General features: G+C 39.8%; 1 protein-coding gene across 6 annotated transcripts in view; it reads left to right on the top strand.

Moving 5' to 3' along the window:
* Nucleotides 1–17,083, top strand: part of LOC137425570 (plasma membrane calcium-transporting ATPase 2) — a 211,145-nt gene that overhangs the window by 119,460 nt on the left and 74,602 nt on the right. For all 6 annotated transcript variants that reach the window (XM_068114130.2, XM_068114134.2, XM_068114133.2 and 3 more), the window contains 6 exons: nt 3,422–3,463; nt 4,304–4,450; nt 7,261–7,475; nt 7,720–7,962; nt 12,328–12,569; nt 16,550–16,784. In XM_068114130.2, coding sequence (XP_067970231.1) covers nt 3,422–3,463; nt 4,304–4,450; nt 7,261–7,475; nt 7,720–7,962; nt 12,328–12,569; nt 16,550–16,784 — 1,124 coding nt within the window. The remainder of the gene's footprint in view (nt 1–3,421; nt 3,464–4,303; nt 4,451–7,260; nt 7,476–7,719; nt 7,963–12,327; nt 12,570–16,549; nt 16,785–17,083) is intronic.

Raw genomic sequence — 17,083 nt, 5'->3', positions numbered from 1 at the left:
CTACAAAGGAGCAAGTTCTTGTAATGGGTATTAATATGAAATAGGCAAAGCCTATAAATGAACGAACCACCAGAGAAAACGAAACTGAAAAATATGTACAGTAACGTGTCATCATGAGGTATTCAAAGAAGACGTCCACAATTGCTGCAAACCTCGTTAATTTTCAGTGTGTGTTAAACACAAACGAATTTTTTTTTATCTCTGATTGTTATCCTCATTGTCTTTATTGCTTTCTGGTCTACAAAATATATCAATAAATGAAAATGGCTTTACCTTTTATTTTGGCGAATAGACCCACAATGCAATATGAACCTCGTTAGTTTCAGGTAAATATGGTGGCCTCCATGCAGTGACGTAGGTGGTGACGTAGTCGACACGATTTCCACAGATGGTGGGTTATCGAGTTTCTTCTTCTTCGTTTAGTTTCTTTCTCTTACGTATATACATGTTATGCTTAGAACGAACTTTTCGTTTGTTAATATGTACATGAATAACAGAGGTGATAGTTATATGATTCAAAGCAAATTGGTTCCATGTCAGTCATTTGCTCATTGCTCGCACGCCAAAGAGAATATTGTATCATAAATAGCAGGAAATGACGTCATAGTGCCTTCTTTGTTTCAGGAGGATAGAGACAATAGTCAGGGCCCTTAGGGATATTTTGGTTCAAATTCTTCCAAAAGCATCAAATTTGGCGCAGATGTTGCCCATGCCATACTCTTTCGATTTTTGACGGGCGCCAAGGGCGGTATGATCCGGGGACCATACCGGTCCATCCCGCCATGTCACCTGACCTATGACGTCATAATTAGGATATGCATCCAATCACATGGCATACTATAAGTGGTCAAAGTTCAAAATGAATCGATCGAAAAATGAAGGCAGGGATCCATTTTTAAGGTTTTCATAAAATCCAATATGGCCGCCAGGTCACATGACCTATGACGTCATATTTATGACATGTATACAATCATGTATACATGAACCCGGATCATGATCGCACAAAAATTAAACACAAGGATATGGCATACAGTTCATAAAACATCAAAATCCGTACCTTTGTAATGAGACTGATGAACTGCATATGCCTGAAAATTAGGAAATAGACATGTAAATATTTCCTCTAATTGTCAAAAATAAGGTCAGAGTTCGATTACCCAACCCAGAAACATAAAATGGTGAACCTCGTGTAAATCTTGACAAAAAACTCAAAAACCGACATGTTTGACTCAAAAATGACCTTTAAGATGACCTTGAGGGTTGATCTTGACCTCGAATCATCAAAATAACATCATAATTGGATTCCTCGACCACGAAAACCCCTGAAAAGTGGTATCATGCATGATTCCAACCCTTTTGGTTATTTAACTGATTTTCCTCTAATCCGGGTGGCGGCCATTTCGTATTTCGCCAATATGGGGCCCCCCGAGGGGGGGGGGGGGGGGGACGCCCGTCAAAAATCTAAAGAGTAGGGCATGGGCAACATCTGGGCCAAATTTGGTGCTTTTGGAAGAATTTGAACCAAACGGCCCCAAAATATCCCTGAGGGCCCTGACTACAAGTGTATTTCAAGCTTAAAACATAACAGTCTCAGAATGTTATTGTGATCGTGTTTCTTTTAAAGATACAGTATGAAACACCGCGAAACGACAGATATTACTGTTCAATTATGCTGTCAGCATTGGCCACAAATTACATTATCAAGGATGAACAGAGTTCGTATATCGAGTCATGGTTCTCGGTTTACAGGGATCAAATTTATCTCAAGTAACTTCAGAACTGCAATATTTACAGTGGGGAAGTAGATAAAAGACTTGAAGATTTCATTACAGTGCCACTTTAGTGCGGGCAGGTATTGATTAAAAGGTTACAGCGGAAAAGGTCAGAGACGACGAGAAAGGTCACTGCTTGATCATCAAGGGGATCAAGGTCACAAAAACGTCAAATAACAAAGTCATGAATGGACTTTAAATGGTTAATGCCTTTAACTTGCTCTTTTTCAGAACCTCGACCTCACTACGCTGTTTCTACTTTATTAATTTATTATTTATTTATTTATTAACATCATGAGGTACTCCCGATAGTTATTGCAATCTTGAAATGATTTGTCTCCCTCTCTCAGATCTTCTTTGGCTTCTTATTGGTTTGCTTGGATTTGAATTATTACTGCGATGGGATTGTCACAAAGGAATGCGGGATCAAAATGATCATTTTGTGGCCATGTTTGTGTCGCCTTGTCGAATGGCCATTCAAGCGCCCCAAAAATGGTGACAATGACATGGGAATACGAGATGCAATCGAATAGCAAATTCTGAAAGCATTCGAGTTCAAGCAAAGGGGAACAGTGTAAATTGTTTATTTCACCTTTTCTTTGTCTCGTTTTCTTGGCCCTTTCATCCTTGGCCCTTTGTAGATATATCTCCGAGCGCTGTTCGTGCTATGTAGTCTAACCCGTTGCACGTATGGCTCACGATGTCTGAACTTTATTCTGATTTTATCTTGCTAAGAGGGTTAGCTTTCTATCTATATATCTATAATATATCTATCTAAAATCCATTTTTTTTTTTTTTTTTTTTTTTTTTTTTTAAGAGGGAATTATATGCCCGAGACTCATGCATAAAATAATGGCTTGAATGTTTCTCCTTTCCACGATTGTTAATTTTGAGATTCTCACCAGAAGGCCATTGAATCAGACAGTCGTTAGGTTGAAGTAATTCTTCAGATCTCTCATTCTCTTTCTATTTTTCTCTCTCTCACTCTTTCTCCCCCATCTGCCCCACATTTCCCTCTTCTGTTTCCCTCATTCTCAATTTACCACTTCCCTACGGTCCCTCGGTATTCATAAATATTTAATTAATAAAATTAATATTTAATTACTAATTTAATTAAATTAATATTTAAAATTAATTTATTTTATTTTATGAACTTAATTAATACAAAAAAAAATAATTAATTAATATTTAAGGAATATTTAATTGTCTATGGTCATTTAAATTTATTTTTCTATTACTGTATAGTAATAGTGATGGTCGTCGTCTTCTTCTTTAGTATGCAGCACAAGGCTGCGTACATGTAGGGCATCCTGTCAGCCCTGTTGTCAAAGTAGTAATACGAGTATAATAGTCTTCTTGTTCTATTTATTTTTCTCTCTCTAGTAATAATAGTTGTACAGCATTAGAAAATTTGTGAAGTATGTCTCGATCTCAGCAGCAGATACACTTCCATCACTGTAATCTGTAATTAATTATTGCGAAGGCTACATGTGTGCGTGTATGTATGTATGTATGTACGTATGTATGTGAAGTATCACTGTAATTTTCAAGACTACATACATGTGAAGTATCACTGTAATTAATTACCCCCCCCCCCCCCGACCCACACCCCCTCCCCTCTCTCTCTCTTTCTTTTCTTGCATTTCAAGGAAACAAGTGTCATGACCACAAGATGCAAAATGCTGAAAGAGGTGAGAACTAAATTTCCTTCTTAATGTGCACAAATCATTCAATGAAAATGTACATCTACAAGTAATTTTTAAAAACATGAAAAAAATCTAAAATATACGTCGGGATGTTGTGCCAAAATATATGTCAACAATGCAGACATGCTCACAATAAATTATCATGTGAAACCATCCCTACATCTTTCATTGAATAATGGTTGTTCCCTATTAATCTGTGCATCCATTTGCAGCCATAGTGTATGTAGATTGTTTCAATGTATGAATTGGACCAGTGAAATATTAAACTATCAATACATACGCCACACACACACACACACACACACACATACACACACACACACACACACACACACACACACACACACACACACACACACACACACACACACACACACACACACACACACACACACACATATACATACATACATATACACACACACACACACACACAAACACACACATACATACACATACATACATACATACATACATACAAATACAAACATACACACACATACATACACACATACATACACATACGAACATACATACATGCATGCATACACATACACATACATACACCCATACATACATACACACATACATACACACACATACGCACACATACACACACATACACACACATACACACACACACACACACACGCACACACACATATACATATAAACACATATACACACACACACACACACACACACACACACACACACACACACACACACACACACACACACACGTATACACACACCTTCCTTTTGGAGAATAGTGGGCCATTATACCAGTCTGTGTACACTACCTTTCCACCTTTCCATACCCAGGTACAGCTGATGGAGCCGCCATTGAGATGCAGCCCCTAAAAAGCCCCGAGAGCTTTGATTGCAAGGAAAATAAGAAGGTCCCCAAAAAGGAGAAGTCAGTATTACAGGGAAAGCTTACGAAGTTGGCCGTCCAGATAGGCAAAGCAGGTAAGCTGCTCTGAAATGGATTCAACAAGCTGCAATGATTAGTTATTGGTGAGCGTAACATCTTGAAATGGCCTCAAAGGCTGACAGGAACATGATCTACACACAGCAGTACATCCAGAGCTTATGCACCATATTATATCTTTAACCCTTGGATGCAGTGATTGGGCCTCGAAGGCCCACAAGGTTTTTTTTGTTGCAAAAACTATACTGTACAATTTTTTTTTGGAATGAGCCTCATTTTCACCGACTTTCATGTTACATAAAATTCAGTGACATAAATAAATAAAAAATTCATTCAGGCTCGTGGGAAAATCTTCATTCTCCACTTATAACCCGAAAATCCGACACGAATGCAGGCCTGGGGCCTTCAAAGTCCCGCATAAATGTTGTTGTACTACTATGTTATATCATTATTTTCTTGATATGAGCCTCATTATATGCTCCTATAACTTGGTTACCAATAATTCAGTGACAAAAATATGAAAATTTCATTCAGGTTAGTGGGAACATTTGTGGGGCCTCCGAGGCCCATGGCTGCATTGGTGTAGGATCTTTGACAGTTGTGGTCATATACATTCGAAATAAAAGGATCAGTGAATCATATTTTTTGAGCAAATACTCCTCCATGAGCCTCAACTTTTTAGAGAAAAAAAGTTGAAAAACCAAGAACAAAAAAAAAAATTTGCAAAAAAAAGAAAAAAAGATTAATTACTTGTATGGGATTTTTCCAACTAATAGGATCAATGATTCACATTTTCTGAGCAAATACACATCCATGAGCATCGACTTGGATTGAAAAGGATATGAAAGAAAAAAGATCTATAAAAAAAAAAACATAACATGAATATATCCGTTGGGCCTCCGAGGCCCAATGGCTGCGTTTATGTCGGATTTTTGACGCCTGCATCTAAGGGTTAAACAAGCAGTGCAGTTACATGGACATTTACCTACTTTGGTTTGCCAGAACGAAGGTCAACATACATTCCTTTATCAGCTATTCCATTCATTTTTGTTGTCGCAACTTTTGCAGGCTCTTGTAAGGTATAAAATGTTGTTGCTGGCAGGCTGCATTGTCTGAGGATCAAATATTCCATGGATTTGTCGTTATCTGGTGCCAAAAATATAATGGATGCTTTGTGATAAGTAATGTTTCATAATTTTACAGTTTCCTCAGTTTATGTCAACTGAGGGAGGAAATTACTCTTCATTTTTGCTCACCTTCACTCCTTCATTCCTCTTTTCTCCCGGCTCTGGAACAAACACCCTCACTCTTTTCAATCCCTCTCCTCCCTCCAGGTCTTTAAAACAGCTGCTCACCACCTCTTATCTTCCCCCATCCAAAACCTTGATCTCTTCTACCCCCGTTAATTCACCCCCAGATCCACTTTTATGAAATACCGACTTCTTTCCTGGGAGTTCTAGCAGAGTCCATGTGTTTTATACCTCTCCCACCTCCCTGCCCCCACTCTCCTTTCCCATGCCCCCTCCCCCCAAGCCCTCTCCCGCCCACAGATCTTCCGTTGTCCCTGTTCTCTGCTGTTGTACTTGTGTGCTTCCCTCTCTCTCTCCCCATCTTGTCTCCCGCTCCCTTTATCTTGTTTTGTGTGTCCGTTTGTCTTTTTGTGATTGATGTTAGCTCTTACACGAGCCTCGATCTTGTATACAAAAAATAAATAAATAGGTGAGTTGGAAGCGCCCGACCTGGAAGAATGTGTGAAGTATAGATGGGCATATCACGCTGTCTATGCTTCTGCTCCTCTGCACTCAGGCTTTCATCCAAATTATCCAAATGTTCTCCCATGCATTGTATTCATAGGACTAGTCAGGCAGCTTAGCAGCATATTTATCGAAAATGGGGAACGGCTTGACAAAAGCGCCATTTTTATTTTGGTGGTCCATTAGACCATATACAATAGATTTAGGACCGGAGGCAAGAAATATACAGTGTTCTTCACCTTTTTATTGGACAAAAACCAATTATGTATATATTTTCAACAAGGAGGCTAACTTTTATTTCATTACATGCAGCGTTATTTGTAAAACTTATGCATGCCTGCATAATAAATATTACGCTTCCAAGTAATAATAATTAGTAATATAATACCGAGTGTTTATACAAATGTGTTATACTTGTGACTCGCGCACCTCTCATATATCTAACATGTACGCAACTACAAGGATGTAATTGTAATGACAATATTGCGGCTTTAGAACAGACAACATGTTGTTCAAGGTAATTTGTCCAGCAATTTATGTATTTACGATTTTAGTCTAACTCCAATAGCTGATGATTTATTTGCATAAATGTATTGCTCGATATTATGCTGTGCGAGTCGTATTTGCGCAAAAGTCAAACACTGTATATGTCTCGCCTCCGGTCCTAATTCTATTGCATATGGTCCAATGAACCACTAAAATAAAAATGGTACTTTTGTAAAGTCGTTCCCCCAAAAATTGCTAAGCTGCCTACCTAGACCGTTAGGCAAGAAAAACACAGCCGCTGAGCTTGGGGGAAGTGTCATCACTTCCTGGGGCACTCTGGGTACTAGCGGTGTCACAATAATGGCGCCGCATTTCTCACCGTGCTCAGCGGGGTATTTCCTAAGGAGGAATTTCCTCCTCCCCTGTGAATGCAAACCGTTGGAGATTGTCCATGCTCTTATCTTTTTAAATGCTGAAAGTCAAGTGAGGATTTGTGATGAAAAATTAATAAAAACAATTAATTAATTTGATTATTGATGCGAGAGCCCATAAGCAAAATTTCCTCCCGAGCTTCTGTTCCTCTCTCCCGCACAATGTGTCGTACGTAGGCCTCCTGATGTCATCTATCACGGTCGTCATCCTCATCGTCTACTTTTGTATCGATACTTTCTGGATCCAGAAGCAACCGTGGCTGGCGAACTGCACACCTGTGTACATCCAATACTTCGTCAAGTTTTTCATAATAGGTGTCACTGTACTGGTTGTTGCCGTGCCAGAAGGACTACCTCTTGCTGTCACCATCTCTCTCGCCTACTCTGTCAAGGTCTGACCCTTGGTAGAATAGCTGATGGTAGAGTGGAATGATAACTTTGAGAAATGATGTCATAGCCATAAAAAATGTCTTTGCATTTGCCTCATGCGGACCTGTAAAAGATGTTTAATTTAGACCTGTTTGACTGATGTGGCCCTAGAATGATATATTGTGCATTATTTTTATGAAGCGTCGCTGTTGGTTCCTGTGAACTAAAAACCTTCTCCTCAACCCTTACTCCAACACATCCTCGCAGAAAATGATGAAGGATAACAACTTGGTGCGACACCTGGATGCTTGTGAAACCATGGGGAACGCCACAGCTATCTGCTCGGACAAGACCGGAACACTAACTACCAACCGTATGACGGTGGTGCAGGTGTTCCTTGGGGACAACCATCACCGTGACATCTCCAAAGCCTGCTCAAGTCCTGTGGGTCTACTCGATATGCTCACGCAAGGAATCGCTATTAACAGTGCCTACACGACCAAGATCATGGTAAGACTTTGCTCGTCTTCCACCTGTTGCGCCAAACCTCGTTATCCTCGTTCATGTTGCTATTAGCAAATGCGTATTGGACTTGGATTTTATTCTGAATTCATCCCGCTGTTTGCATTATTCCTGACGCATGGCTTCATTTCTGATGTAGTGGCCCTGCACATTCGAGCAGGAATTTGAAATTTATTCAGGGAGTCGGCGAATTAATCTATCACACCGTGGCATCTCTCTAACGTACAACACACGATGATGAATCACCGAGCCCGTGAAACACCAGGATGACAGTTTATAGCTGGATTGAGATTGGAACCCAGATTGGAACCCAGCCCCCCCCCCTTCCCATGCCTCCTCCCCCCAATCCCTCTCCCTCCCACAGATCTCCCGATGACCCTGCTCTCAGATGTTGTACTTGTGTGCTTCCCTCTCTTTCTCCCCATCTTGTCTCCCGCTCCCTTTATCTTATGTTTAATGTGTCAGTTTGTTTTTTTGTGATTAATGTTATCTCTTACAGGAGCCTCGATCTTGTATACAAAAAAAAAAGAGCAGATCAGAGGTGAATGCCATATGTAAGTGTTTAGAATATAGACAGTTGAGCGTATTCAAGCAATTGCAAAATGTATTTTTGACTTGGACTGGTTACATTGATATGGTCCAAGAGTGAGAGATTGTGCTAGAAATTCTTTGTGATGGTCCTAGAATGAGAGATTGTGCGAGAAATTCTTAGTGATGGTCCGAGAGTGAGAGATTGTACTAGAAATTCTTAGTGATGGTCCTAGAGTGAGAGATTGTGCGAGAAATTCTTATTGATGGTCCAAGAGTGAGAGATTGTGCGAGAAATTCTTAGTGATGGTCCTAGGGTGAGAGATTGTGTGAGAAATTCTTAGTGATGGTCCTAGAGTGAGAGATTGTACAAGAAATTCTTAGTGATGGTCCTAGAGTGAGAGATTGTGCGAGAAATTCTTAGTGATGGTCCAAGAGTGAGAGATTGTGCGAGAAATTCTCAATGATTGTCCTAGAGTGAGAGATTGTGCTAGAAATTCTTAGCGATGGTCCTCGAGAGAGATTGTGCTAGAAATTCTTAGTGATGGTCCTAGAGTGAGAGATTGTGCTAGAAATTCTTAGCGATCGTCCTAGAGTGAGAGATTGTGATAGAAATTCTTAGTGATGGTCCTAGAGTGAGAGATTGTGCTAGAAATTCTTAGTGATGGTCCTAGAGTGAGAGATTGTGCTAGAAATTCTTCGCGATGGTCCTGGAGTGAGAGATTGTGCTAGAAATTCTTAGCGATGGTCCTAGAGTGAGAGATTGTGCTAGAAATTCTTAGCGATGGTCCTAGAGTGAGAGATTGTGCTACAAATTCTTAGTGATCGTCCTAGAGTGAGAGATTGTGCTAGAAATTCTTAGTGATGGTCCTAGAGTGAGAGATTGTGCTAGAAATTCTTAGCGATGGTCCTAGAGTGAGAGATTGTGCTAGAAATTCTTCGTGATGGTCCTAGAGTGAGAGATTGTGCTAGAAATTCTTAGCGATGGTCCTAGAGTGAGAGATTGTGCTAGAAATTCTTAGTGGTGGTCCTAGAGTGAGAGATTGTGCGAGAAATTCTTAGTGATGGTCCGAGAGTGAGAGATTGTACGAAAAATTCTTAGTGATGGTCCTAGAGTGAGAGATTGTGCGATAAATTATTAATGATGGTCCGAGAGTGAGAGATTGTGTGAGAAATTCTCAACGATTGTCCTAGATTGAGAGATTGTGCTCGAAATTCTTAGTGATGGTCCTAGAGTGAGAGATTGTGCTAGAAATTCTTAGCGATCGTCCTAGAGTGAGAGATTGTGCTAGAAATTCTTAGTGATGGTCCTAGAGTGAGAGATTGTGCTAGAAATTCCAAGTGATGTTCCTAGAGTGAGATATTGTGCTAGAAATTCTTAGCGATGGTCCAAGAGTGAGAGATTGTGCTAGAAATTCTTAGCGATGGTCCTAGAGTGAGAGATTGTGCTAGAAATTCTTAGCAATGGTCCGAGAGTGAGAGATTGTGGTAGAAATTCTTAGTGATGGTCCTAGAGTGAGAGATTGTGCTATAAATTCTTAGCGATGGTCCTAGAGTGAGAGCTTGTGCTAGAAATTCTTAGTGATGGTCCTAGAGTGAGAGATTGTGCTAGAAATTCTTAGCGATGGTCCGAGAGTGAGAGATTGTGCTAGAAATTATTCGCGATGGTCCTAGAGTGAGAGATTGTGCTATAAATTCTTTGTGATGGTCCTAGAGTGAGAGATTGTGCTAGAAATTCTTAGTGATGGTCCTAGAGTGAGAGATTGTGCTAGAAATTATTAGCGATGGTCCTAGAGTGAGAGATTGTGCTAGAAATTCTTAGTGATGGTCCTAGAGTGAGAGATTGTGCTATAAATTCTTAGCGATGGTCCTAGAGTGAGAGATTGTGATAGAAATTATTAGTGATGGTCCTAGAGTGAGAGATTGTGCTAGAAATTATTAGTGATGGTCCTAGAGTGAGAGATTGTGCTAGAAATTATTAGTGATGGTCCTAGAGTGAGAGATTGTGCTCGAAATTATTAGTGATATCCTAGTCCGAGTGATAGAAATTTTCCATTTTTGAAGTGGTTCTTCAGAAAAGAGACGGGGCGAAAAACGATACATAGCATATTTCAAAGAATTGTGGATGGATTATGACAAAACCTGGTGGATACGTTGGGTAGGTGACAAGAACCATGTATATCCGGCCTATTGGTGGAATACAAAACGTAAACTCTTTAGCTTGGCAGATGTATGTGCTCTACCACATGTCATTCTAGTTACCTCCACCACCTTCCTGTTTGGCCTCCACCACTTTGACCCCTGTCCGTCTGTTTGTCTGTCTGCGAACAGGATATCTCATAAAGTTGGTGACTGATTCGACGAAATTTGATGGGAAGGTTTGGTGTGTGACAAGGACGAAATGATTGGATTTTGGTGAAGATCAGGATGCTATGATTTTTAAGTGATTCTTCACCATTGAGAGATGGGGCCAAAAAATGATACATAGCAGGATATCTCAAAAAGTTGTCCTTAAGTTGTGACAAAATTAGGTGGCTGTGTTGGTGAGGTGACAAGAACAAGCCGATTCGATTTTGGTTCAGGTCGACATCCAGATGCGGCCTATCAGTGGGATACAAAACAAACTGTTCAGCCTGGTGGAGGTGTGTGCCCTACCGAGTGCTGTTCTAATTATTACCCTCGCCAGAGGAGAGGATATTGCATTTGAGTCCGTTTGTTTGTCTGTTTGGCCGCACAAAATAAATATGATTTTTCTCTGCAACCGTTGGTCCGATTGACAGGAAATTTTCACCATGGGTGCAACTCCAACTGTACAATTTTTTAATCATAATTATGACGTCATAGGTCACGTGGTTCGGCCGCCATCTTGGAAAAATCGAAAAATTTTGCACCTCCAGATCTCCAAAAGCGCTGAATAGAAAAAATTAAGACATGGCTCATTGTAAAGAACTCTCCATGGGGAATAAAATATGGTAATGATAATGTCATAGGTGCCTCCATTATGACGTCATAATTCGACAAGTACAAAACTTCATCCAATCAAGATGGAATTTATTGAGCGCCATGTCGGCATAAATTGGTGGAGAAAAAAACAATAATGATGACGTCATCGGTCATGTGGTTCAGCCGCCATCTTGGAAAAACCGAAAAACTTTGCAACTCTATATCTCCGAAAGGGCTGTATCGAAAAAATTGAAATATGGCTCATTGTAAAGAACTCTCCATGCAGCATAAAATATGTTAATGATGATGTCATAGGTGCCTCTATTATGACGTCATAATTCGACAAGTATAAAACTTCATCCGATCAAGTTTAAATTTATTGAGCATAATCTAGGAATAAATTAGTTTCGGGAAAAAAATGATGACGTCATCGGTCACGTGGTTCGGCCGCCATATTTGTTTTAACACAAAAGCCTTTTAAAAAACCACTGAAAATACATTCTGGCGAGGGTTTGCAATCTCTGATTGCTCTTTTTCCTGTTATTATTGTTATAGCACAACTATATGTGTTTATGCATTGTCACCATATAATTTCTAAATCAATGTCTGAACTTTCAAATATATAAGACTTTGTCAGTGTACCTTGGTCTTGATAGGAAGAAGGTGTGTGAACCTTCTTTGGATTCACATGTTAAATAGAGCCGAAGCTGCTTGAAGGAAAATGTGGACAATTCAAAAAGATCATTATTTAGCAAATGCCTCAAGATGTCATGCTTTTGTACAAAATATTATGACAGATTGGTGACCATATTTGTACATTGTCTAATATTAAGTCCATGGGTTATCAAAATGTTCTGCGACATCTGTTCTCTTTGCACTCAGGCACCCGAGCGGGAAGGAGGACTTCCACGGCAAGTTGGAAACAAGACAGAGTGTGCACTTTTAGGCCTTGTGCAAAATCTAGGCCGGGACTACCAGGCGGTCCGTGATGTCATGCCCGAGGAGCAGTTGTATAAAGTGTACACATTCAACTCGGTACGGAAATCCATGAGTACCATCATACGCAAGGCTGGGGGAGGTTTTCGCCTCTACAGTAAGGGAGCTTCAGAGATTCTTCTTAAAAAGTAAGCTGGCCTTTCATTGGATGTTTTATACTTACAATATGTGTTCATTCTTCCCATCTGCGCTCTTTATCACCTCACCCACCACTTTGGGGGTCATTCATATATGACTGGGAAGAAGGAGGGTGGAGAGCTAAATTTGGAACAATTCATTTAACAAAATGGGTGAAGGATATGAGAAATAAGGAATCAGGTAGTATCAGGTAGATCAGGTTGTAATAAGGGTTAAGATCAGGATCAGGTAGTAAGGGGGATTGGAAGGAAAAGGGATGTATAGTGTACAGTCAGGGTGGGGGTATAAGCATGCCAACGTTTTGGTGTGCACATGTAAAGATGGCCTCTCATACAGTAAGTAATACTTCACTTAAAGCTGCCCCATAGAATGTTGATTCGTTAATGAGCTCTTTGGCCAAGAGAAGATTTTTACTCAATAAATAAAAAGAAGAAGAAGACATGCAGAGCACGATACGAACAAAATTTACCCCTCCCCAAAATAAAAAGTTGCCATGCATATATCAAATCTTCATCTTAATCTAAGCTCGGGTCAATCGGAGTAAAAATGACGATTTTTCAGAAGAAAATTCATGATATTAGTAGTTTGACCTTGAGTTGGCCTTTGACCTTTTGACCTCAAAAATAGTTGGTTTTCCAATGTAGTGACTCAATTTGCAAATGCTGTTCAATTCTCAAGTCATTCGTATGAAAAATGGAAATTTTGGAAATTTGACCACAAGATGACCTTTGAACTTTGACCTCAAAATCAATAGGCTTCTTCCTTATGACAAACTCTATCATCTGGTGAAGTTTCGTGAAGATCAGTTTAACATTTTGACCTGTAGGCGATTGCCAGACAAACAGGCCGACAAACAGACAAACAGACAAACAGACAGACAGACATACATACATACAGACAAACAGACAGACATACATACAGACAAACAGATAGACAGACAAACAGCGGGAATAAGGCACAAGACCAACCAATATACTTGAAAAATCTTTGGTTTTTGCAAGTAAAAATTCAGAAAAGCTATAGCATGCAGCACTTGCTGAGTGAACACACCCACCACCATTGTTTGTAACGTATGCACATGCTCTGAGCCAACCAGCGCTGTTTACTCTGCCTTCATTTTGCATCACGACGAGCCTCCTCCCACGTCATCTCCCATCGCTGCCATGTATGAGGTGCAGGAGCAGAATTGACTCAGCCTGTCATCCTTCCCAGGTCGGCAAATTGGGTACCAGCTTGCTGGAATGAATGATCCCAGTGTCTGCCCCGATTTAGAATAGGTATACCGTACCCCTGCGTGTCCTAAGAGGTGACTAAAGGGTTGGCGCCAGGAAGGGCATCCGGCCATTAAAAAAAACCTTGCCTTAAAAAGGGATTTTTTTTTAAATGTAAAAATCTGCTTTCCTGAAACCTCTGCCATGTATCTTTCCAAAAGCAGATGGCAGAGAGCAGCTGAGTCGCTTCATCGAACCATCTCTGCTTTTTACCATCCTCAACCTCCCAGCTTAGAATGGGCATCATTGGGTTAACTTATCAGCCTGATATCAGTTTTACCATGTGTGTGTGTGTGTGTGTGTGTGTGTGTGTGTGTGTGTGTGTGTGTGTGTGTGTGTGTGTGTGTGTGTGTGTGTGTGTGTGTGTGTGTGTGTGTGTGTGTGTGTGTGTTTCCGTCTATCCAGGCCATAATTTTTTTCACTATTTCAGCTTTTCTCATAAATTTTTCAACAAACCTTAATTATGAAAATATGTAGAGAATAATTACAAATTGGCCCAAAAATGTGAAAGGGCATAGTCATTGGAACTATAGATAGCCCTTATCAGCCCGTGTGCAGCGCGTCAAGCACAAGACGCCCCATTTTTTAGCCGCGTCGCAAGATGCTGGTCATAGAGTGCCCTCTGCTGTTGTTGTTGTTCTTCTTCTTCTTGTTCTTCTTCTTCTTCTTCTTGTTCTTGCAGAGAAGACAAAACCTCAAAGCTCCACCCATTCTGGGAACCATAGCTCCACCCATTGTGGCAGAGGCTTCATATAAACAAATATCCACCATTTTATTAACTCGCATAGCTTTGAGGCCTGTTTTGTAGGCCCGTGGTGTCTTCCTCTCTCACACAGTTTTATTTCAAATCAAATTCGATATATCATTTCATTTTTCACAGTCGCTAACATAGTTTTAGACTCGGTTGAAAAAAAACGGGAAGAAAATCCGATGAAAGTTGCCCTTTATAGAACGAAATGAATTCTCAAAGGCCTGTAACTTCAAGTCCATTGACATTTATTTTTTTTAAATCGCGGCATGGTCAGTCATACACCGCCCGAAATAAGAGACGGGAAAATGCCGAGATATATATATTTTGTTTAAATCGCGGCATGGTCAGTCATACACCGCCCGAAATAACAGACGGGAAAATGCCGAGATATATTTAAAATTCGTCCATTTGATGACAATCGTCACGATGAAATATTTAATTTATACGTCGTCACAATAATGTGGAGAGGAGCATAGCTTCGTTCACGTGTCGCCACATACGGGAAATTGCCGAGATTTTTTTTTTTAAATCGCGGCATGGTCAGTCATACACCGCCTGAAATAACAGACGGGAAAATGCCGAGATATATTAAAAATTTGTCCATTTGATGACAATCGTCACGATGAAATATTTAATTTATACGTCGTCACAATAATGTGGAGAGAGGAGCATAGCTTCGTTCACGTGTCGCCACACACGGGAAATTGCGGAGATTTTTTTTTTTAAATCGCGGCATGGTCAGTCATACACCGCCTGAAATAACAGACGGGAAAATGCCGAGATATATTAAAAATTCGTCGCCACACACGGGAAATTGCCGAGATATATTTTCACTTTGCACAAAAATAACATCAAGTAATCGAATCAATAGGAATGTCCTGTGCCTATAACATCGACGTTATAGGCACAGCTGCATCTAGGCATTGTGTAACATCGACACGGCTTTTGTTTTAATTAAAACTTTTTGTACTTGTTTTTTAATTGCTTCCCTGTTTCTTTATTTATTTACCATTGAGCTTCAGTGTGTCCAGGCCATAACATTTATACCAATTGAGGTTTTGTAATGGAACCTTCAACAAACCTTTATTCTGAAATTATAGAGAACTCAAATGAATAAAATGTAATATTTTTATAACTTTTATAACTTTCATGTCACTTTTTAACTTTTCACTATCACTGTGTCTATTAATTTAACAATTGTTTTTTTTAAACGAAACTGTCAACTTTAGTTTGAGTACAAAGCAGATGCAGACAGGCTTTACATTTGGAGATGCTTTATAGTTTCCCCCCTTTAACTTTATCTGCTACAGCTAAACGTGATACAATGATGGGTCTGCTTAATGTTAATATGTGTCGGATAATGTCAGTTTCATTAGCCCGTCCCGTGCACAGGAGGAGACAGGGTTTTGCAATCACTTGTGTGTGTGTGTGTGTGTGTGTGTGTGTGTGTGTGTGTGTGTGTGTGTTTGCGTATATATATATATATATATATATATATATATATATATATATATATATATATACATACATATATATATATATATATATATATATATATATATATATATATATATATATATATATAATATATATATATATATATATATATATATACATACACACAGTATATACTTATTCAGGTATGCCTTAAGATTAGAGCCGCAAATGGCATTTTCTGACAGGTGTAACTATAGTCGAAGGTCATTAGGAAAGAGGACACAAATAATCATGGTGTGTAGAATTCAAACCTAGCCGCCACAGGAGCATGAGGCCAGCATTCAAACAATGAGACCCCCAAACTTCAAGCCAAGCCACCCTCACTTTCCCACTATCGTATGCGTTAGATTGTTCATCAAAGAACTTGAAGTATCAATACAAATACTCGTCAATTCCCCCCAACACCACTATCTATGACGATACTGAACTCCTGATGAAACTTGGCCTGCAGGTGTTGCAAGACCCTTGGAGCTGATGGTGAGCCTCGGGCTTTCCGCCCTCGTGACCGCGAGGAGGTCGTGCTTAAAGTTGTGGAGCCAATGGCTAGCGAAGGCCTACGCACCATCTGCATTGCTTACCGGGACTTTCCTGCTCAGCCCCAGCCAGATTGGGAGGACGAGGGTGGCATTGTGAATGAACTGACCTGCATCGCTGTTGTGGGAATCGAGGATCCAGTGAGACCGGAGGTAAGTTGATGGTTTGCTGAAATTTTTTCCATTCTAAAACCAATCAAAAATCTTCCTGTTTGCTGTGATGATTCATAAGGCTACCTTTACTTTGAATCAGAAGCGATAACAAGTCATGGCATTAGAAACGAGATGGTATTCATAGAATACTTACCCTGCGCAGTCAACTTGTTGCGAGCCAACTCTTCTGTTTTTTAACATTTTTTTTATTTGATCCAATATGACTACCAGACCACGTGAGCGATGACATCATAAATTTATATTCTCTAATATAATTGTTGCATAGATCACGCTAAATA

Source organism: Myxine glutinosa, chromosome 4 (genome assembly GCF_964187855.1).
Source record: "Myxine glutinosa chromosome 4, kmMyxGlut1.1, whole genome shotgun sequence".
Lineage (NCBI taxonomy): Eukaryota > Metazoa > Chordata > Myxini > Myxiniformes > Myxinidae > Myxine > Myxine glutinosa.
This window is presented reverse-complemented; position numbering and strand designations above follow the sequence as displayed.